Raw genomic sequence first — 21,362 nt, 5'->3', positions numbered from 1 at the left:
AATTAGTTCATCGAGATGTAAGAAAACTAGCATGACGTGTTGTGACATCACAAATTAAAGTTGATTTGAGCTATGAACAGTGGGATGAATGAAATATTTAAGGGGCAGTAGTGTTGATTACTACACAAATGGATGCTTGTTCCCTTGTTCTCTCTCAATGTCTTCATATATACGGACTACAGTTTAGTGTTTCTTTTTAGTTGGTGGAAGGCGTGACTAGAACCGAACTGCGAACTAACCACTGACCATTAGCATTGAATGCAGTTGATTGGCCAGAAGATGGGTCGAATGGACTCAGACTAGAATGTAGTTTAGGGGTTAAGGCTCGAGGGTTTTGCTGAAATGAACTTCACTTGGTTTATGAAACACTTTCTATCATTATTTGTTTGTTTTCTTGACTTTGATATAACAATGAAAACCATATATAAATTTATGAACTTCATATCCCCACTTTGGGTTACCTATCGAATACGGGGTGCAGTTTGTTTTCTCCTACTTCTGATCAATTTTTGAAATTTCGATGTTGTTCAGAACATTCTTTTTAATCTACAGATGAATCAATAAAGTGTTCAGAAATGTTTGCCTACTAATCCTTATACGATGAATTACAGTCAGGATGCTGCAAGCCTCCCATAATACGTGGGTTGCAGTACTCGAGTCCCACGACTTGGATCGGATCCACGAATGTAGCAGCAGACGCGGCGGATTGTGCTATTTGGAACAATGATCCGAGAACATTATGCTACAACTGTGATTCTTGCAAAGCTGGTTTGCTCGAAAACTTGAGGCAGTAATGGAGGAATATCAGCATTATACTGATCATATCATCGGTGTCTCATACAGAAATGTTAACAATGAGTCCCACTAGAACTATTGTTGATCATTATTTTGTCAAATGTCGCCTTTTAGTTACAAAGTAATTAGGAATATTTAATAATAAATATTATATATAGCTCAAACCTATGAGCAGAGTTAGGCAATTTGTTGTCCTGTCGAAAATTCGATTTTGGTCCCAAGGCCAGCATCATGGCCGCCTGATCAGTGATCAGTCCCATTTGGTAAAACTTGAGCCTTCAGATATAGCAGATTAGGGATTACAATTTTTCTCATGGGTCCTGAACCCTACGAGAAAAACCGAAACAAGGACGGAGATTTCCGATTGTTTTGGGTTAGGTTTTGTGGATGTTTTTTAAATCATCTAAATATTTCGAAGCGGATATGAGGATATTATCCACCTCTATGAACTCATCTCGAAAATAATAACATTAATATTATCATTAATAATAATAGTATAATAGTAAGTTTGGGTTCAAGGAAAACTCGCCCCGCCCATCGCATTAATATTTTGAAAAAAGAATGGAGGTGGGATGTGAATTTGATCTTCATGGATTCGAGTTCGAGAATTCTCCAAACCCGAAAAAGTGGATAGGAAAGCGAGTGTGAAATTTTAGGACGAAAGTGGGGATGACAAACCGACCCCACCCTGTCCCGTTGTCATCCATTCGGCATATGGGTGCAGCATTGACTTTTCCGTCGTAATATGAGCATGTGAAGTTACTACAGGTGAAAGAAGAATAAAACAACATTGGAACTGCATGAAACTTCCAACATTTCATGTTGTATTATTATGAAGTTCGAGTGTTTGGGTAGGTATGTTTTAGAGTGTTTTTGAATCAACTTCTAAAATTTTTAGTCAGACGTTAGAAGTAAGATTGAAATGTTTTTTTATTATTATTTTGTAATCGTTTAAAATTATGGTTCACTACAACAATAAATGACTATTGTCACGGTTTCAGATTTGTCCGGCCGCTTCTCATCTCCGGTAAGTTCCGAATCCGGTGTTTTGTAAGAGATTTTGGTCACGGTTTTTTATAAGAGTGTTCGATTCATTGAGAAGAGGTTTACGTGATTCGCTCGATTGATTTATTGAGAATAGAGGAGTGTTCGATTTGGGTCACAATTTTTGTGATTACAAAGTTGATTCATAAAATAAATATTGTTCTGTGTTCTTCTTTGTCGCTAAGTTCTGTTATTCGCTTGATTGGTTTATGATATCTCGTTGTTACTTGCTTGAATTCTCATTACTAGATCGATAATCTGCAGTATGTGATAATTCTTTGTCTAAATATTTGAATATATCAGATGTAAACACGGTTTGGGTCTTTGATTTTCTGGATTGTATTCCTTTTTTTTTTCTTTCTAAAGGACGTGTAGTTCAGCGTTGTAAATCTGAAAGAACACAGAGTTGTGAAGACATTCCAATACAATAGCTCAGAACACAAAACAAGAATTATTTATAAACTTACTTTCCTATACAGAGCCATGAGGTTGGGCTTGTCGAAAGGAAAATATCCAGCCATTAAAACAAAGAGAATAACTCCGCACGACCATACATCTGATGCAGTACCATCATAGCCTTTATCATTGAGCACCTAATGAAAAGGCATCTTAAATAATAGCAACAACAACGTGCGACATCATGGTTCCATAAACCGCAAGTGGTACCTCTGGTGCTACATAATTTGGTGTGCCACAAGCTGTGTGTAGCAACCCATCTTCCTACAGTAAGAATATTCATCATGAGATTTCCTTTGTTTTTCCTCAAGAGAGGAAAAAACAAATACTAGAAATGAATGAAAAAACAAACTTTTGATTCCAAACCCTTTTTAAAGTACTCATGCAAATAATTTATTTTGTACAACACACGGTTAATAAAGATGGATTAATTATAACAGCGTGCGAATCCCAAATCTCTCGCGTTCAAATGATGGAAAAACATTCAAAAGCAAACGTGTCTTTCAAACTTGGCACAACAAATATTTTATTCAAAAGCCTACATTTTTTTTAATCTTCCCACCAAGTAAACGTTTTACTTCTTCCTTTGGTTGGGAAGAAGAACATGTTGAAATCAAGAAGAGCAGTTCAAAAAACAGGCCAAAGTAAATTCAGTAGGTTTCAGTGTTTGACAATCAGAAGACAACAAAAAAAGTTGTTCACATTGAAATCGTGTACATAAGATAACCCATCACACATCGACAAATGATGGAAAAACACGCCTAGGTAATGCAAAAGAAGATCAATGTTTTTTAAAATATAAATAATTAAACCACAAAAAGATGCATTTCATTTTAAAAACAAATATAAGAAATACCGTTGTATTGCATCCTCTTATCTGTTTACATAATTCTAAGATCTAAAGAAGCATGTTATTTTTGAGTCATTCAAAAAAATAGTAAGAATAACAAGTTATACACAATGAATACAAGATAGATATATGAATTGAAAATACAAGAATAAAACATTCAAAAAATAATTACAGAATGCGTAAGTACCATTGGAGGAGATAGAGGTAGACTGAAGCTGATCTGCTACTTTATCAGCATGTTCCGCACCAGCGTCTGAAACAAAAACAACATATTTAAAAAAAAACAGCGCGAAATACGTCCAATTAAAGATCATATACGTGCAATTAGGGTTTATAGGGACACCTTTGACAAGATCTGGATAAAGGTCGGGGGCGTTTTGGATCAACCATGGCTTGCATTTTTCGAAATCGAATCCAAACTCACAATACTCAGCAGGTAATCCGCAAACCCCACAGTATAAAACCCTAACCGGGTCAGGATTCTCGGAAATAACTGCAAACTTTTTGGCACTCGCGACGGTTATCGTCTGTGGTATCCTCAACGTCACACGACGACGTTTTCAAAAGGCTGTGATATATGGCTTTAAAAAGTGAGGGAGGATTTATAGGTCAAGCCCCATCAAAAATATCAGAAATACCTTTTGCTTTTTGTCGCGCGACCGCGCGCACACATGCATGGCCAGAGGAGCAGCACCTAGCGCGCCACCGCGCGCACCTCTCGGGTCATCTTCTGCTTCTGCGCGTGCGCTGGTGCGCGAGATGTCGCGCGACCGCGAGCAAGCTTCTGCCCTTGTGCATTATCTATGCGCGCGCGGCTGCGCGTGAAGTGGTGCGGTCGCGCGCGCCCTTCTGGTCTTGGCAATATTTAAACTCGCGGCTCGATTCTGTTTTCTTGGTCCACTTGGTTTCGTGTCCACTATTTTCTTCATTCCTGAAATGACAACAAAAAACAAACCAAAAACGCGTAATTCTGTTCGAAACAAGCATAATTCAAAATGAATTTAAATGTAACTTAAGTGCAAATCTTGCATTTATCACTTTTATTTTTTTTTCCCATTTTTTATATTAATAATATTTGAATCTTAAAATATTATTAATTATTAATTTATAGAAATATTATAACGTCCCGAAAATTTGAAGGTCCACGTGGACCATATGCATGCAAGTTATTAAATTTTTTTAGTATTTGATTTAATTATTTTAAAGCATTAAATGCATGTTTATTTCATTAATAAGTGTTTTTAAGTCATGGTTTGTTTAAAGTTCATGCATTAAGAATTTAAGTTGTATTTCGCGCTCGAACGAGGAACGGAGGTCGGAAAATTATCAAGAAAATTATTTTTATTACATGATTAAATTTTATTAATTAATATAAGATGCTTTAAATGTATATTTCAAGAAATGGGCTTTATTGAGTATTTTTACCCGTCAGAACATAATTTTTATCGGTACACGAATTTTATCGAATCGGGAGACTTTTTAAGTGTTCGGCTAATATTTTCAAAATATTTCAAACAAAAAATATTTTTCGGGAGTGTGTTTGGAGTTAATGGCCCCACTTTTAAGCTTGTTGAGCTTAAATATCTTTTTTTTTACCTTAATTATCAATTAAGGGCCCATTAGTTAGATTTTTAACTATTTAAATATTATATGATTACTCCTAAACCTAAACTAATCCCACCCAACAGCCGACACCCTCCCCCAGCTGCATATTCTCTCGGCTTTCAGAGCATTCATCGAGGAAAGCTTCGGTGGTCAATTATTTTGCAAAGGAAAATGATACGTGTCAAATGTGCCAAATATAGGTGTAATATATTTAACCGAATACTTGGTCAATGGAAGTTGAAGACTTGGTTATTTAATTTCAGCAGTTGCTTTGTATTAGTTTCCACACTCATCCAATCGTGTACATAGTGGGGGCTTAGTGGGAAGAAATGAGTGGATATTATTTTTAGACAATTTCTTTGCTTGTAAGATGTATAAAAATGAAGAATGTAATCAGAAAGGGTTATGCGAGAAAAGTACAAGCTCTATCTCCCTCTAATTCCTTCTTCTTGGTTGTCCTCTTAAAATTATTCTTATCATTTGGTGCGGTGAACGTGGAACTCAACCATGGACGCTCGGGGTAAAACAAATGCAGAATTCCGAAATGAGGTCAATGAAATTTTAGCACGACATGAGTCAAGCTTTGATCAAGTAAATGCTACCTTGCAAACCGTGTTGACAGAGCTTCAAGCTCTAAGGGCCTTTCGAAATACACCACCGGGGCATTCGGAAATCAACCCTTTTGCCGTTGGATCATCATCTTCTTCATTCAACCACCTTCGCTCAAACAACTCCGACCAACAACACCAGCATCTCAAATTGTCTTTTCCTAAGTTTAATGGGGAGGATCCTACAGGTTGGATTTACAAGGCAGAACAATATTTTGAATTCAAAAATATCACAACCGGCCAACAAGTTCAACTTGCTTCTTTTCATCTAGAAGGGCTAGCTTTACAGTGGCATCGGTGGTTAGCAAGGTTTCATGGCCCACTTACATGGGATGAGTTCACCAAAGCGATTCTTCACCGTTTTGGTCCAACCGACTACGAAAACCCATCAGAAGCACTATCCCGACTTAAACAAACTTCAACTGTGGCTGCCTACCAAGAAGCTTTCTCACCAAGTTGACGACTTACCGGAAAATTTCCTCATTGGTTGCTTCATTGCTGGCCTTAAAGTTGAGATACGCGTAGATGTGAAAATTAAACAGCCCCGAAGTTTAGCGGATACGATAGGAGTTGCTCGCTTAATTGAAGAACGAGATCAATTAACAAGGCGACCCACTCAACTTCCTCGTTCTGAAATAATACCAGCGGTACAGAATTCGGGCCTTAAATCAACTGCTGGATTGCTTGGCCCCCCACCAAATCAGAGAGGGAATTCTAGAACCACCCCAACGACATTTCGACGAATCACCAATCAAGATGCACGAGAGCGTAGAGAGAAGGGCCTATGTTATTACTGTGATGAAAAATTCATTCCGGGCCACCGCTTTGAACGTCCACAACTATTTATGATCGCAGATTCTCCACCTCCATCCTATGACAATGATAATTCTGCTCGACTAGAATCAGATAGGAATGAAGCACTGCCTGAAATTTCTTTTCATGCGATTGCAGGAACCAATCATCCACAAACAATACGTGTTATGGGAAGGCTGAAAAATAAAAATATAATTGTGCTCATAGATGGTGGAAGCACCCACAATTTCATCAACCAAGCGACGGTTACTAAATATGGGTTACCGGTGATTCGGAACAAGAAGCTTCAAGTCACAGTGGCCAACCAAGAAAAAATAGTGTGGGGGTCAGTGCCCATCGCTTACCATCATTATTCAAGGTCATTCCATCACTGCGGATTACTATGTTCTTCCGGTTGCAGCATGCCAGTTGGTTTTGGGTGTACAATGGCTGGAAACGCTTGGACCTATTGAGATGGATTATAAGCAATTAACTATAACCTTTAATGTTGGAGGAGTTTCTCACACTTTGCAGGGATTGAAGAATGCAGACATGGGCCCCCTAACAGAAAGAGAATTCAACACTATTCAAGGTACTGGATTTTTCTTCCAAATTAATTCCATAGTAAGAGATGGTGAACCCAGCCCTTACCCATCAGACGTGGCCCATCTTCTTGCTGAATTTTCTCAAGTTTTTGCACCAACTACCAGTTTGCATCCAAGGCGCTCACATGATCACCGCATTCCATTACAACCAAATGCGGAACCGGTGAGTGTGCGGCCATATCGATACCCGTACTACCAGAAAAGTGAAATAGAAAAAATGGTGAAGGAGTTTTTACAATCTGGTTTGGTACGACCCAGCAACAATCCATTTTCCTCACCAGTTCTTTTAGTAAAGAAGGCAAATGGGGATTGGCGATTTGTGTTGACTATCGAGCCTTGAACAATATTACAATCAAAGATAAATATCACATTCCGGTGATCGATGAGCTTCTTGACGAGCTTCATGGAGCAAAATTTTTCTCAAAATTGGATATGCGGGCCGGCTATCATCAAATACGAGTGCATGAAGAAAACATCCCAAAAACCGCATTTCGAACGCATGAAGGGCATTATGAGTTTATTGTGATGCCATTTGGGCTTACTAATGCACCAGCAACCTTCCAAAGCCTTATGAATGACATATTCCGTCCCTATCTCCGTAGTTTTATTTTGGTTTTGCTTTGATGATATTCTCGTGTACTCAAAATCGTGGGATGATCATCTTTCACAATTGCAAATTGTTCTAAAGATATTATCTTCCAACAATTTGTTTGCGAAAGAATCAAAATGTAGGTTTGGAGTTTCACAGGTTAACTACTTAGGCCATGTTATTTCTGAACAAGGAGTCGCAGTTGATCCCGAAAAAATACAGACAGTACTTCAATGGCCTACACCCACAACAACCAAGGGTGTCCGTGGGTTCCTTGGCCTAGCAGGCTATTACCGGAAATTCATCCGGAATTTTGGGTGCATAGCTGCTCCTTTACATAAAATTTTGGCTAAGGATGAATTCACATGGGACGAGACCACTGAGTTAGCTTTCCAAAAATTAAAATAAGCATTGACATCACCACCGATTTTGAGCCTCCCAGATTTCTCCCAGTCATTTGTTATTGAATGTGATGCAAGTGGAAATTGGTATCGGTGCTATTCTTTCTCAACAAAATCGTCCCATAGCCTATTTTAGTGAGGCTTTGAAGGGATCAGCTTTATCTTTGTCAACTTATGAGAAAGAAATGATGGCTATTGTAAAATCGATTCGTAAATGGCGTCTCTACCTGCTTGGCAAACCGTTTATAGTCCGAACCGACCGCCAAAGTCTCAAATATTTGCTGGAGCAGCGAATCACTACCCCAGCACAAACTCGGTGGCTTCCAAAGATAATGGGTTATGATTATGTTATCGAGTATAAGAAAGGAACAGATTCTTTATCTCGTATGGTGGAATTCCAATTTTTGTCCATTTCTAAGCCACATTCAGATTGGTGGTCAACTTTACAAAAAGAAGTAGAACAAGATAACTTCTATGCTGACTTGGCAAAAACACCATCTCACCACCAGCTGATTCAACGAGATGGTGTGTGGTTCAAGAAAGGAAAAATTTATTTGAGTCCATCTTCACCTCTGATTCAGACCATCATCACAGAATGCCATTCATCACCCATCTGTGGACATTTTGGATTTCACAAGACTCTCGCCCGCATCAAGCAAAGTTTTTCTTGGTCCAATATGCGACAACTGGTGAGAGAATTCTTACGACATTGTGATATATGCCAGCGCTACAAAACTGATTGTATGAAGCCAGCCGGATTACTTCAACCATTGCCTATCCCTGTCCGACTTTGGACTGATGTTTCTATGGATTTTATTGAGGGCCTACCACCATCCAATGGACATACGGTTATTATGGTGGTCGTCGACCGATTAACAAAGTATGCCCACTTTGCAGCCTCGAAGCATCCATTTACCGCTATGACGGTTGCCAAAACATTTGTTACTACGGTAGTTCGTCTCCATGGTATTCCAACATCAATTGTCAGTGACCGAGACAAGGTGTTTACCAGCTCTTTTTGGCGAGCCTTGTTTGAGCTACAAGGAACCAAGCTTTGTATGAGCTCTAGTTATCACCCGCAGTCCGACGGCCAAACTGAGGTAATGAATCGTATCTGGAGCAATATTTAAGATGCTTTGCTGGTGAGCAGCCACGTAAATGGATTGATTGGATTCCTTGGGCTGAATTTAGTTATAACACTTCAGTTCATTCGGCTACCAAAATGACTCCTTTCGAGGCCGTCTACGGCATTCCACCACCAAACATATTGACTTATGTTCCGGGCACCTCACGAATCCAAGCTGTTGATGAGTATCTCCGTGACCGTAACTCCATTTTATGTGAGTTACGCCGCAATCTTTTACGAGCCCAAGATCGAATGAAAAGCCATGCCGACCAACACCGCAGCAAAGTTTCTTTCAATGTGGGAGACTATGTGTATTTGAAGCTACAGCCATATCGACAAACATCAATAGCTTTTCGCAAATCATTGAAGCTTGCCCCACATTTTTATGGTCCATATCAAATAATTGAGAAAGTGGGGGCGGTAGCTTATCGATTGGGCCTTCCCTTGGGATCTTTAATTCATAATGTGTTTCATGTTAGTTTGTTACGGAAACATTTGGGACCAATCACAACAGCAGTAGCTGAACTACCACCAGTCACAGATGCCTCTATGATTCTTCCACAGCCTGAAGCGGTCTTAGATCGTCGTATTATTCAAAAAGGAAAATACCGTCCGAGGTCTGAAATATTAGTCAAATGGAAGGGGACAGCAACTGAAGACGCAACCTGGGAAAATGAATGGCGCTTTGCTAAATCTTATCCTACTTTTTTCCTTGAGGACAAGGAAAGTCCAGCCGGGGGGAATTGATACGTGTCAAATGTGCCAAATATAGGTGTAATATATTTAACCGAATACTTGGTCAATAGAAGTTGAAGACTTGGTTATTTAATTTCAGTAGTTGCTTTGTATTAGTTTCCACCCTCATCCAATCGTGTACATAGTGGGGGCTTAGTGGGAAGAAATGAGTGGATATTATTTTTAGACAATTTCTTTGCTTGTAAGATGTATAAAAATGAAGAATGTAATCAGAAAAGGTTAAGCGAGAAAAGTAAAAGCTCTATCTCCCTCTAATTCCTTCTTCTTGGTTGTCCTCCTAAAATTATTCTTATCAGAAAATTCATCAGGGTTCCCTTGTGTCGTTCTTGCACTTCAAATCACCAAGGCACGCATTGTATCTATTGTTTTCTCATCACACATGTCTTATATACTGTTGAATGTGTTATTGTATGATAAAACTTTCGATCCAGCATGGTAAAAATAAGTTTTCGATTTTTGGTTCAAGTTCTTGCATCCTTTACATTTAACTCACGTTTTATGGCTTGGTTTTGCAAAAGAGGCTGTCGACTTGCACTATCAGGGGCTGTACACGACCAGGTTGGAAGAATTTAGGTGCTGGAACCACGGCTTAGTCGGGTGGGTTGGTTATAAGATGAAAAGGGCATCGGTGAGGCATGTAAGGAGTAGATCGAGGGTTTGTGCATGGGAGACTGTGCATGGCTTGATCCCAGCCAAGGAGCCGAACCCCTGGGGTCCGTGACTGGGCTAGGAGACGGCTGAGAGTGGCTGGTCCTGACCCCTAAGTGGTCCGTAGGATTTTTTTGGCTAAGTGTGCTCGGGTGGGGCGAGGAAGGGGTTTGTTGGAGAGATGCTCACGTCCGAGAGTTTGGTAGCTTAGGGTGTGTTTCGGCAAGTCCAGTGGTGAGCCCTCGAGTGTTGCACGGTCCAGCATGGGGCTGGTTCAGATCAGGTTTAGTCTAGAGGGGGCTAAGATCGCGTTGGCTAGGTTCGAGCTTAGGGTGCGAAGTGCTCTTAAATTTTTGGTTATGTCCAGCAGCTTTTCGGGCATTTCGGGGACCTTAGTGAATCTGGTATGCGTGGTTTAGGGGCCTTTAGATGTTTATAAGATGTGTTAGTTAAATAGTTGGAAAAAAATTGGGTAAGTTTCGAGTCGATTCGGGTTAAAACCGGGACTCCGGTCCAAGTTTTTAAAACGAATCGGTTAAGTTACAAATTTGGCTCGAGTTTACGTCTAGAGATGCTTTTAAAAAATGGTTTGGGACATTTTAAGGAGTTTGGTAAGCTTCGGGTCAATTTTAGATATCCAGGGGTGAAACAATAATTTTTAGGTTTCTAGGTGCAAAATGGTCATTTTGCACCCGGGGTGAGATTTTGGTCCTAGCAGCGCCCTGAGCACAAATTTATGATATTTTAAATGTTTATGCATCATGATCACGATTTTAAGATTTTATGAAGATATACGTCGCACGCTTGGATTTAAGAAAAATTGCATTGGTGCATGATTTTTATAAGTGATGAAAATGATAATGTTTTGAATGACGGTAATTAGTTGTGGCTATCAGAATATATGTATATGTTTAAGATGTATATGTAAATGCTGATGATGAGACCTAGGCACAATGGATAGGTAATCATGTCACTAAAATTTTTTTGCTTGACCATAAAATAGCAACTTTATATATCTCTAAACTAAACAATTTCCACGAATTGAATTGAATTTTAATATTACAAATTAAATTTGAAGAATTTTTTTTTTTTAAAAAAACTAGGAGTAAAATTCGTTTCGCACATAAGAAATATACAAAAAATCGAAACGCATGTGGAAATGTTTCATGTGAAAAACAAATTGTATAGTGGACAAAGTTTTTCATCAATTAAGAAACTAAAAAAAAGTATTGGACACAAATATTTTTTTCCCAATTTTATTAATTTCTACTACTTTATTTGGACATTTGCATTTTAAAACAATATCAAATTAAATTAAACATTCTAAACATGCAATGGCAACTCATTTCTATACCTACCATATATTAATTATTGAATAAATACACCAAACAAGGCGAATATATGAGACACAAACCCCGTGAAGTATTTGAAATTTAATTAATATATCCGGAATAATATTGAAACTTAATTTCTCAAATATATTCATAAAAATTTCAAAATATTTATATATCTCTCATCTCTATTAATTAATTAATTAATTATCTAGATCTGTTTATATCTAATGAACCCGAAATTCAACTTCGGCCTTCAACCAAATTTTCTTTATTTATCCAGATCCAAAACGCCCCGGACCTTTATCCAGATCTTGTCAAAGGTGTCCCTATAAACCCAAATTGCACGTATATGATCTTTAATCGGACGTATTTCGCTCTGTTTTTTTTTTAAATCTGCTGTTTTTGTTTCAGAGGCTGGTGCGGAACATGCTGATAAAGTAGAAGATCAGCTTCAGCCTACTTCTATCTCCTCCAATGGTACTTACAGTCTGTAATTATTTTTTTGAATGTTTGATTCTTGCATTTTCGGTGCATATATCTATCCTGTATTCACAGTGTATAACTTGTTCTTCTTACTATTTTTCTGAATGACTCGAAAATAACGTGCTTCTTTAGAGCTTGGAATTATGTAAACAGATAAGAGGATGCAATACAACGGTATTTCTTATATTGGTTTTTAAAATGAAATGCATCTTTTTGTGGTTTAATTATTTATATTTAAAAAAAACATTGATCTTCTTTTGCATTACCTAGGCGTGTTTTTCCATAATTTGTCGCAGTGCATTGGTTTATCTTATGTACACGATTTGAAAGTGGACTATTTTTTTTTGTTGTATTCTGATTGTCAAACACTGAAATCTACTGCATTTACTTTGGCCTGTTTTTGAACTACTCTTCTTGATTTCAACAGGTTCTTCTTCCCAACCAAAGGAAGAAGGAAAACGTTTACCTGGTGGGAAGATTAAAAAAAAGGTAGGCTTTTGAATAAAATATTTGTTTGTGCCAAGTTTGAAAGCCAGAAATGTATTTGTAAATTGTAATGATTGGTTGCATTGTTGGTTTTCTTTTAGATTTGTGCGAGGTCTTTTTGAATGGATGTTTAGCTTGGTTTTCTGCATTCAACTGCTGATAAAACGGTATAAAATCAGATTTGCAGGAAGACACCACCAAGATTCATACTTTCTTTCTTTTTTCTTTACTTTCTAGAGTAATTATGGAAATGTTCTCAAGTTGTATTTTTTGAATTGAGACTACTTTTGGCAGAAATTGATCTGAACATAATCTATTGTAGTATTTAATTACGATAAATATATCGGTATTTGATTAACATAGCATCTTGGAGCATATTGGTCCAGACATTTGAATTCCATGCACAGTGGAAGTATTGAAACTTATAAGTTCTGCAGGAGAAGCCGGAATTAATCATTGAAAAGATGACTCGTAAAAAGAGGAAATGCATCACCACTGTTAAGGGCCTCGAACTTGATTTTGTTATTTAGAAATTGTGAAATTTATTTTTCTTAAAATTTAAAAGATTTAATAAATCTATCTAATCTACTAAGTTTGTTTAAAAAAGGGGTAATCTATAAATATGTATAGTTTACTTGAATTTACAGTTTTATCCCTCGTGTGCTCATTAAACCCTAACCCCGCCATCCCCTTCAACCGCCTCTTCTCTTCAGTTTCCCTCCCAAATTAAAATATCAACAGATTCAGAACTTTCACCATTAGAGCACAATCCTGCGGCGCCCTCAGTATCTCCCTCTTGCATCTCCAAAGGGCGCTCCAGTTTTGCTTTGTCGTGGGTATCTCTATTTTATGATTTACACAGTCGTTTCCGGAACAAATCTCGTTGTAATATTCGGGCTTGGGTGTTCATGATGCGGCAGTTGGATAATCTGGACCTTGGAACAGATTTGACGAGGTTAGCTTTTAGTTGATGGCGGTATTGTTTAATTCTTTTTGTGTAATACCGGGTGAAATATAATATATTTTTGTGATTTGTAACGTGACAGGGCGGGATATGGTGGTGGAGATATTATCATGTTACCAGGAAAGAAAAAGAAAGAAAAGAGGGTGAAAAAGCAGGTGAATGCATTAAGCTTATTGATTATGTTCTGCATATCGGATTATATTTGGTTGTAAGTTAGTTGATGGGTTTTATGATGAATAAGCCTAAGGAGCTAAGCAAATGCCAGAAAAGAAAGTTAAAGAAGCTCGAGGTTCGTGTGCTTGTGTATTCCTTCTTTCCAATTATGTAGTCAAATGTTTGTTTTGCTAGTTATTGGTGGCGTTGGTTTTGAATGAGTTTAATTCTAATATGCAGGAGGACAAAGAGAAGGAAACGCTTCTCGAGAAAAGCATCGATATTTTAGAGTAACATTTTATTCACCCCTCTTTCATTGTTGAATATAACGAAATTAAATTTGATGTTGGAAAGTGTATTCTAATTGCTTTCTTGTATTATTTTTCTCTCAGGAGGTACAAGATTCGAGATGATGTTTATTCCCTTATGTGCTCTTCAAGGAATTTGGGTCAAGTTTGTGCTTGTCTTATGATGTATTCTATTTAGGTTAGAAAAAATATCCGAAATTCATGTGGTTAACTAATTGATCATAGGTTGAAACAGCTCTTGAAAAGCGTACAAGGGAAGCCAACTTTTTGAAAGCAGGTTTAGAATTGGCGGAGAGTGATCGACCATTAAAGAAGAGGACCAGTGGTGATCCATCTTTTCATGTTGAACAATGTGAGAATATTTTAATGCCACAACCAATCAACGACCTGAGCAATTTGAAGCGGTCAACAGCAGAAAAGGAGGCGATGTATGATGCTACTGTTTCAGCCAAGAAAATGGTTAACGAGACTATTGAACCATCTAGGACAGAACTTTCACAAAAACCTGTTGCTTCAAGTTGCAGCTATGAAGAAATTATGAAGCTTGAGTTAAAGCCTGTGGTATACTTGATAATCTTTATAATCTTGTTGTTTAAGTGTCATACTATTAAAATCTATGTTTTGAAATATGAAAGCATGTGTGGCTGTGTGCATTATTGGACGGTTCCTAGCCACTTCCCTTGATTATACATATTTATGTTTTTCATTCGAATACAAGTCATCTTGGATATCGTGCAGGATACACTGCACAGGGATCCAAAAAACAGTCTTGCTGGTCCAAGTAATCAAGACAACTGTTATTTTGTAAGAAGTCTCTGTACTCCAACTGTGGTGCATGTGTCAAGGCCAAAGGAGGTGGAAATGACAAGAAGGGATCTTCCTATTGTCATGATGGAACAAGAAATAATGGAAGCTATTAATGATCACAATAGCGTTATTATATGTGGTGAGACTGGTTGTGGTAAGACCACCCAAGTTCCTCAGGTTAGTATGTTTTAAAATTATTTCCTAATATTTACGTTAAAATAATTGTTTGTAGAGGGTTTATCATATCTCGCTTGTTTGATAATTTTCAGTTTCTTTATGAGGCTGGTTTTGGCCCAAACCATGTGCATACTCGTCGGGGAATTATTGGCGTCACCCAACCTCGCCGAGTTGCAGTGCTTGCAACTGCTAAGCGTGTGGCTTTTGAGCTTGGTCTTCGTTTGGGTAAGGAAGTAGGTTTTCAAGTTAGACATGACAGAAGGATTGGAGATAATTGCTCAATCAAGTTCATGACAGATGGAATCTTGCTTCGAGAAGTGCAGGTTTTTACTTTGTTCTTTTTTGTGATAATATATGGAATATTGCGTTTTTATTGAGAGTTTTATCGTGTGATTATTTGGGTTTTATAATGCAATAACATACACACCCTATTTAGCTAGTTAACAACTTGATGAAAATATATGTAATACTTGAAGTGTTAGGATGTTTAATTTTGCTAGATAGGTTTGCAAAATATCTGCACTGATAATTGCTCTTCTATTAACGAACATGTGTGTGTGGGACTTGAGTGGTGGGGTTGGCAATTGAGCCCTCAACTTCAATTGCATCTGTATATTAGAGATGCATTATTATTTTCAAGTTCTTTTGTTGTCGACAAATTTTCCATTACCATTTCTCTCTTTCTTTGTGACTTCATCTTATGCTAATTGCAGTTATTCTTTGTATTGTAGAATGATTTTCTATTGAAGCGCTACTCTGTTATAATTTTGGATGAGGCACATGAGAGAAGTTTGAATACAGATATACTCATCGGGATGCTTTCTCGAGTTATCAAAGAGCGTCAAGTAACCTCATCTGTCTTTCTATGCTAAATTTTGTGGTAAAATTTTTGGTGAAAAATTTATGCATGCATGATTAATTATTACCTTGTATTTTCTTGCAGAGGGAATTCGAGGAGCAACATAAGAGAATTATTTCAGGGGAAACTATTGAATTTGAAAATAGGATATATCCGTTGAAACTCGTTCTAATGAGTGCAACACTGCGGGTAGAAGATTTTGTGTCCGAGAGAAGACTTTTTCATGACCCCCCGCCTATTATTGAAGTTCCAACTCGACAGTATCCAGTCACCATACATTTCTCAAAGAGAACAGAGATTGTAGATTATATTGGTCAAGCTTTTAAAAAAGTTATGTCAATTCACAAGAAACTACCACCTGGCGGCATTCTTGTTTTTGTGACAGGACTGAGAGAAGTAGAATACCTTTGTCGGAAGTTACGTAGGTCTAACAAGACATTTTCTGTAAATGAAGAGAAACCTTATGAAGAAATTGATATGAAAGAGATCACTGATGCATTTGATTGTCAAGGAGATTTTGGTGATGAGACTCCTGATCATTTTAGCGTTCACATGGAGGAGAATCATGGCAACTTATTGGAAGATGAATATGATAACACCTATAATTCAAGTGAAGAGAGTGATCTGGAATTTTATAGCGATGATGAGAATTACTCAAAATCGACTTCTGCTGAATCTGATGGTAAGCTTGTGGATATTTTGGGAGTGGACGGAGGCATTGATTCTTTGAAGGCTGCTTTTGAAGCCTTGGCCAGGAAAAATGGTCCTTTACTGGACAATACAACCCAAAATGTTACCAAAACACTTGAAGGAGGCCCAAACCAATCTAGTTCCATTGCTGAGAAAAGTGTGGAGGACAAGGTTTTTTGTACTGGTGCACTTCGGGTTCTGCCCCTTTATGCCATGCTTCCTGCACCAGCCCAGCTTCGTGTATTTGAAGAGGTAAAGGAAGAAGAGCGTCTTGTTGTTGTTGCAACTAATGTGGCTGAGACCTCTTTGACCATTCCTGGAATAAGGTATGTTGTTGACACTGGAAGAGAGAAGGTCAAAATATACAACTCTTCCAATGGTATGGAAAGTTATGAGATACAGTGGATAAGTAAGGCTTCTGCAGCTCAGCGTGCTGGGAGATCTGGAAGAACCGGACCTGGACACTGTTATCGCCTATATTCTTCTGCAGTCTTCAACAATATGTTTCTGGACTTCTCAAGTGCTGAAATATTAAAAGTTCCAGTTGATGGTGTTGTCCTCCTTATGAAATCCATGCATATTGGCAAAGTAAGTTTTTTGTTGTATCAAGGGATTTGAATAGCTTTTTTTACTTGTTATTTTGGTCATCATTACGTAATAACCCTTGTAGCTTTTGGAATTTGTCATGCCCTTTATCGTTGTTAGAAAGCATTGCCATTTTATTTGGTTTGCCTCTTTGCCATGTACAATACAAAATCTTGGGTTTGTCTTCTATTTATTTGTTTTTACTCCTTATGTAGTTCTATGCTATCTATAATTCCAGGTGGCTAATTTTCCTTTCCCTACACCTCCTGAGACCAATGCTTTGGTTGAAGCAGAGAATTGTTTGAAGGTTCTTGAGGCACTAGATTCGAATGGAAGATTGACCCCTCTAGGGAGAGCTATGTCTCTCTATCCTATGAATCCTCGTCATTCCAGAATGCTCCTCACTGTTATTCAAACTATGCAAAAGGTGAAAGATAGTAGTCGAGCAAGCATAGTTTTGGGTTATGCAGTTGCAACAGCTGCGGCGTTGAGCTCGTCAAATCCTTTCATCATGCAGTTTGAAGGAAGCCATATTGATACAAATGATTCAAAGCATGCCGAGAAAGATGGTTCTGTAGAAAGTGAGAACATCCATGACAAAGGAGAGAAGGCAAGGAGAAAGAAATTGAAAGAAAGCGCCAAAGCTTCTCGTGAAAAGTTTTGTAACCCAACTAGCGATGCTTTGACCATTGCCTGTGCACTTCAGTGTTTTGAACTTTCTGAAAATCCGGTTGAGTTCTGCAGTGAGAGTGCTTTACACTATAAAACAATGGAAGAAATGTCCAAGCTGAGAAAACAGGTTCTTCAACTAGTTTTCAGCTCAAGTACGAGTGATCTGCAGCGAGACTTTTTGTGGACTCATGGTACTCTCAAGGACGTGGAATGTTCTTGGAAAATTCCCTCAAATAAACATCATCTTTTGCTAAATGAGGAGGACATCTTGGCTCAGGCTATTTGTGCCGGTTGGGCTGATAGGGTTGCTAGGCGCATTAAAGCAGCTTCTGTTGTGTTAGATGGAGAGAGAAAAATTAAATCAGTAAGGTATCAAGCTTGCATGGTCAAAGAAACAGTTTTCCTCCATCGTTGGTCCTCTGTTTCTAAATCTCCCCCTGAATTTTTGGTTTACAATGATTTACTGTATAGTAAACGACCATTTATTCATGGTGCCACAAGCGTGAGGTCAAATTGGCTTCTTAAGTATGCCCAGCCACTGTGTAGTTTCTCTGCATCCCTTTCTGATCCAAAACCATATTATGACCCAATAACCGATCAGGTCTTCTCTTGGGTGACTCCTACCTTTGGTCCCCATCTGTGGCAGCTTCCTCTGCATGGTTTACCCATCAAAGACAATTTTAATCGAGTGGTGGTGTTTGCTTGTTCTTTACTCGAAGGGCAAGTTTTGCCATGCCTAAAGGCTGTCCGTAAATACTTAGCTGTCCCACCTTCAAGCATTTTGAAACCAGAAGCATTGGGCCTTAAACGGGTGGGAAATTTGTTAAGCAAAATGAGTTTGAGAGGAAGAGTCATTGACAGTTGTACTAAATTAAGAAATTTGTGGAATGAAAGTCCAGCAGAGTTATTTCCTGAAATTAGAGATTTATTTCAGGAAGGATTCCATATGCAGTTTGAAAAACTCTGGGTTGAGATGCTCCATCAGATCAACTTAGATCAGGAAGAAAGATTCCCTGTTAGAGCCAAGGGGGAGAAAAGGAAGAAATTGGACTTTCAGGTAATAAAACCGATATTTGTGTGTCCATGATCCATGATTTGTTCTTTACTGATCTTTTATTCGATGCTTTTTTCTTTTTTCGTTATTCTTATTCCTTCTTTCGAAATGATATTTATAGTAGTGACACTCAAAGATTGAAACATTTGTGTTCCCTTTGGAAACATTTGGGACGTGAAAAACTTGACGAGTCACCTTTGGAACCATGCCACTCACTGATATCTCATATAACGGTACACTTCTCCCTTTTGCAAGAATGATATTTACATTTCTGCGTTAATGTTATGCAATACTAGAAGCTTCTGTGGTAATGTAACTAAGGTTGATTTATTGATTATATAACGTCTCAATATTTAATGATAAATTTAATTCTACTCCAGAAAATAACTTTGGATAATTATGAGAAATCACGAGATCAAATGCAAATTATGACATTTTGATAAATTTTAAGAGAACAATTTTTTTATAAATCTTTTCTTAAAAATGAGACAACAACTCTTACGTGTATTTGTCATAAAGATTCTTTGTATCCATTATTTGAAATTGGAATTTCATATATGGAAAGCACCCCACATCCCATTAGACCGAGCTCAACACAAAGGCAGGTCTAGGGCAAGTTTCTGGACTTGCAAGAGGACTACGAGAACCCACTCATCCATTTCTTTTAGCTGGGGAAGGAGTTTGGATTTTTAACACTAAACCTTGTCCTAAATATTGTTTGATGTCAAATGGAATACAAGTCATCAGCCCGATTCATCAATTTTGAGAGCTTTTTTGAACCATCGAAATGTTTAATTTTAGGTTTTGGTACAATAATTTTAATTTTCTTTGTTTTCAGTACTGTTTCAATGGAACATTGATGTTCCACCGAAAAATACTGACATAACATCTAAAATTGCTTACGTATCCAGTATTTTATTTTTTAATCTCGGTCAACTTTTTTTTTTAAGAAAATGACTCGTCAAGTGTATTTCAAAGACACTTAAGGAGATCATTTTCTTAAAAAAAGAGTTGACCGAGGTTATTTAACCAATTTACCTACTTTTTATTATTCTTGAATTATATATTCGAAAACAACAAGTCTCAAAAGAACAAATTTCAGAAACAATTATATTCATTCATAATATCGAAATAAATTGTATTTACAACATCTAAATCAATAACAAAAAAATATAATCTAACAAACGTAGCTGATTAACATAATAATATAAATTGAACAATAGAATTAATCGAACTTCCTTCACCATTTTATTCATGCATGTTCATAATATATATTCCTATCTTATGTTCATAAATTTCAGTACTTCAAACATCTAGATTTCAAGAATCATACTTTAACATATAAAAAACAAGCTGGTTGGTTTTAATTCGTGTTTCACAAGTTAAAACATATGTTTAATAAAGTTTGAGTTGGTGTTTGAAAAAAGTCTACTCTTGCTACTGGAATGTCACTCAGAAATTAACATTACCAGCTTGAAAAAAAGGTTACTCCTTCCTCGAATTTTAAGGTAATTTGTTCATAATTTTGTATGACAATAATTCAGAATTTTCATGTGATATTTATATGATAAAATCTGATTGTTATTCTCACATTTACTGTCATTATCTGTCTTAACTTTAAAATAATACATCAATTACAAGATTTGAAATAGCTGTTGGGTTGATATGCTGAAAAATGAGAATTCTTAGTCTTGCTGAAATTGGAGTTCTTACCATATTAATGTATGTGTGCATGTCTATATATATATATCTCTTTTATATCGTGACAACTCTTGCTCCCCCACCTTTTGGCATGATGGGCCCTACTATAAATAGAAATTGGTAGTATCCTTTCTTCCAAAAATATTTCCTATCTCCATCTTTATTGAAACTATAGATGAAAGAGGCAGAGAAGAGGGAGTCATTTGTGGAATCGGTCGCTAACCCATCTTTTTGAGTCCATGAGAAGAAGAGTCATTCCCAATGTGTGAGGAATAATTGCTTTCGTCCTAAGGCTTCATGAGAGCCTGAAAACTGTGGTTTGGTTCATGACTTATTTTTTTATTTTTCCTTTCGGGCCGGATCGGTCCATCGGTGATGTGAATGGACAAAATATTTCATATATTATTGTATTTTCCGTTGGTGGAAAAAAAAAATATTATACTACTCAACTAAGTTCCTTCTTCTTTAATTGGTAGTTTCCAATTCAATCTATCGCCGGCCTCCCTTCAATTCTTTTCTAAACTAACGAAGGAAATATTTTTATGGTTGTCTTTCACAACATTTGACACCTCTATTATTCTAGCTTCATGTATTTTAATAAAAACATCCTCTATTTTTAATTCATCGGCCTTTATACATTGTTGTAACTGCGTTAAGTTCAACTTCCTCTATTTTTTGTTTCAAGGGTGCATACAACGAATTACAAATTATCATCATAATTTACAAGAAAAGAAGATAAGAACTTGTGTGAGACAGTCTCACGAGCCTTATTTTATGAGACGGATCTCTTATTTGGGTCATCTATGAAAAAATA

At 37.3% G+C, this 21,362-nt stretch overlaps 1 protein-coding gene and 1 long non-coding RNA gene across 13 annotated transcripts; one reads left to right on the top strand and one right to left on the bottom strand.

Annotated features, from left to right (window-relative positions):
- Positions 1 to 2,214: 2,214 nt before the first annotated feature.
- LOC142529541 (uncharacterized) lies at positions 2,215 to 3,988 on the bottom strand. 3 transcript variants are annotated; one of them, XR_012815924.1, is made up of 6 exons: positions 3,784 to 3,988; positions 3,489 to 3,713; positions 3,333 to 3,398; positions 2,506 to 2,559; positions 2,307 to 2,432; positions 2,215 to 2,229 (listed from the first exon to the last, which is right to left on the bottom strand). It is a non-coding gene; the product is annotated as an uncharacterized LOC142529541 (long non-coding RNA). The 3 variants fall into 3 exon arrangements; XR_012815925.1 differs by having other exon boundaries at positions 2,223 to 2,555; positions 3,784 to 3,982; XR_012815923.1 differs by having other exon boundaries at positions 2,223 to 2,559; positions 3,784 to 3,981.
- A 7,893-nt stretch (positions 3,989 to 11,881) lies between these two features.
- Positions 11,882 to 20,888, top strand: LOC142529172 (ATP-dependent RNA helicase DEAH13). 10 transcript variants are annotated; one of them, XM_075634623.1, is made up of 14 exons: positions 11,882 to 11,929; positions 12,021 to 12,086; positions 12,520 to 12,581; positions 13,292 to 13,533; positions 13,625 to 13,697; positions 13,760 to 13,831; positions 13,936 to 13,985; positions 14,088 to 14,148; positions 14,229 to 14,564; positions 14,742 to 14,987; positions 15,080 to 15,310; positions 15,719 to 15,832; positions 15,931 to 17,124; positions 17,360 to 19,221. In XM_075634623.1, exons 4-14 carry the CDS (start codon positions 13,487 to 13,489, stop codon positions 18,878 to 18,880), a joined length of 3,945 nt encoding a protein of 1,314 aa, XP_075490738.1. In that variant the 5' UTR covers positions 11,882 to 11,929; positions 12,021 to 12,086; positions 12,520 to 12,581; positions 13,292 to 13,486; the 3' UTR covers positions 18,881 to 19,221. The 10 variants fall into 10 exon arrangements, 7 of the variants coding, with proteins under 7 accessions (XP_075490738.1, XP_075490739.1, XP_075490742.1 ...); XM_075634624.1 differs by lacking the exon at positions 11,882 to 11,929 and having other exon boundaries at positions 13,320 to 13,533; XR_012815845.1 differs by lacking the exons at positions 11,882 to 11,929; positions 12,021 to 12,086; positions 12,520 to 12,581 and adding an exon at positions 20,724 to 20,886 and having other exon boundaries at positions 13,195 to 13,533; positions 17,360 to 18,850; positions 18,969 to 19,080.
- The last annotated feature ends 474 nt before the right edge of the window (positions 20,889 to 21,362 follow it).

The sequence above is a fragment of the Primulina tabacum genome, chromosome 16 (genome assembly GCF_025594145.1).
Source record: "Primulina tabacum isolate GXHZ01 chromosome 16, ASM2559414v2, whole genome shotgun sequence".
Lineage (NCBI taxonomy): Eukaryota > Viridiplantae > Streptophyta > Magnoliopsida > Lamiales > Gesneriaceae > Primulina > Primulina tabacum.
This window is presented reverse-complemented; position numbering and strand designations above follow the sequence as displayed.

What these genes read in the sequence shown, in the direction of transcription:
- LOC142529172 (XM_075634623.1), top strand. Translation starts at nt 13,487, where the DNA reads ATGATGCGGCAGTTGGATAATCTGGACCTTGGAACAGATTTGACGAG. An exon ending in GAGTTATCAAAGAGCGTCAA is followed by an intron (nt 15,833 to 15,930) that starts GTAACCTCATCT and finishes ATTTTCTTGCAG; the next exon opens with AGGGAATTCGAGGAGCAACA. An exon ending in AATCCATGCATATTGGCAAA is followed by an intron (nt 17,125 to 17,359) that starts GTAAGTTTTTTG and finishes CTATAATTCCAG; the next exon opens with GTGGCTAATTTTCCTTTCCC.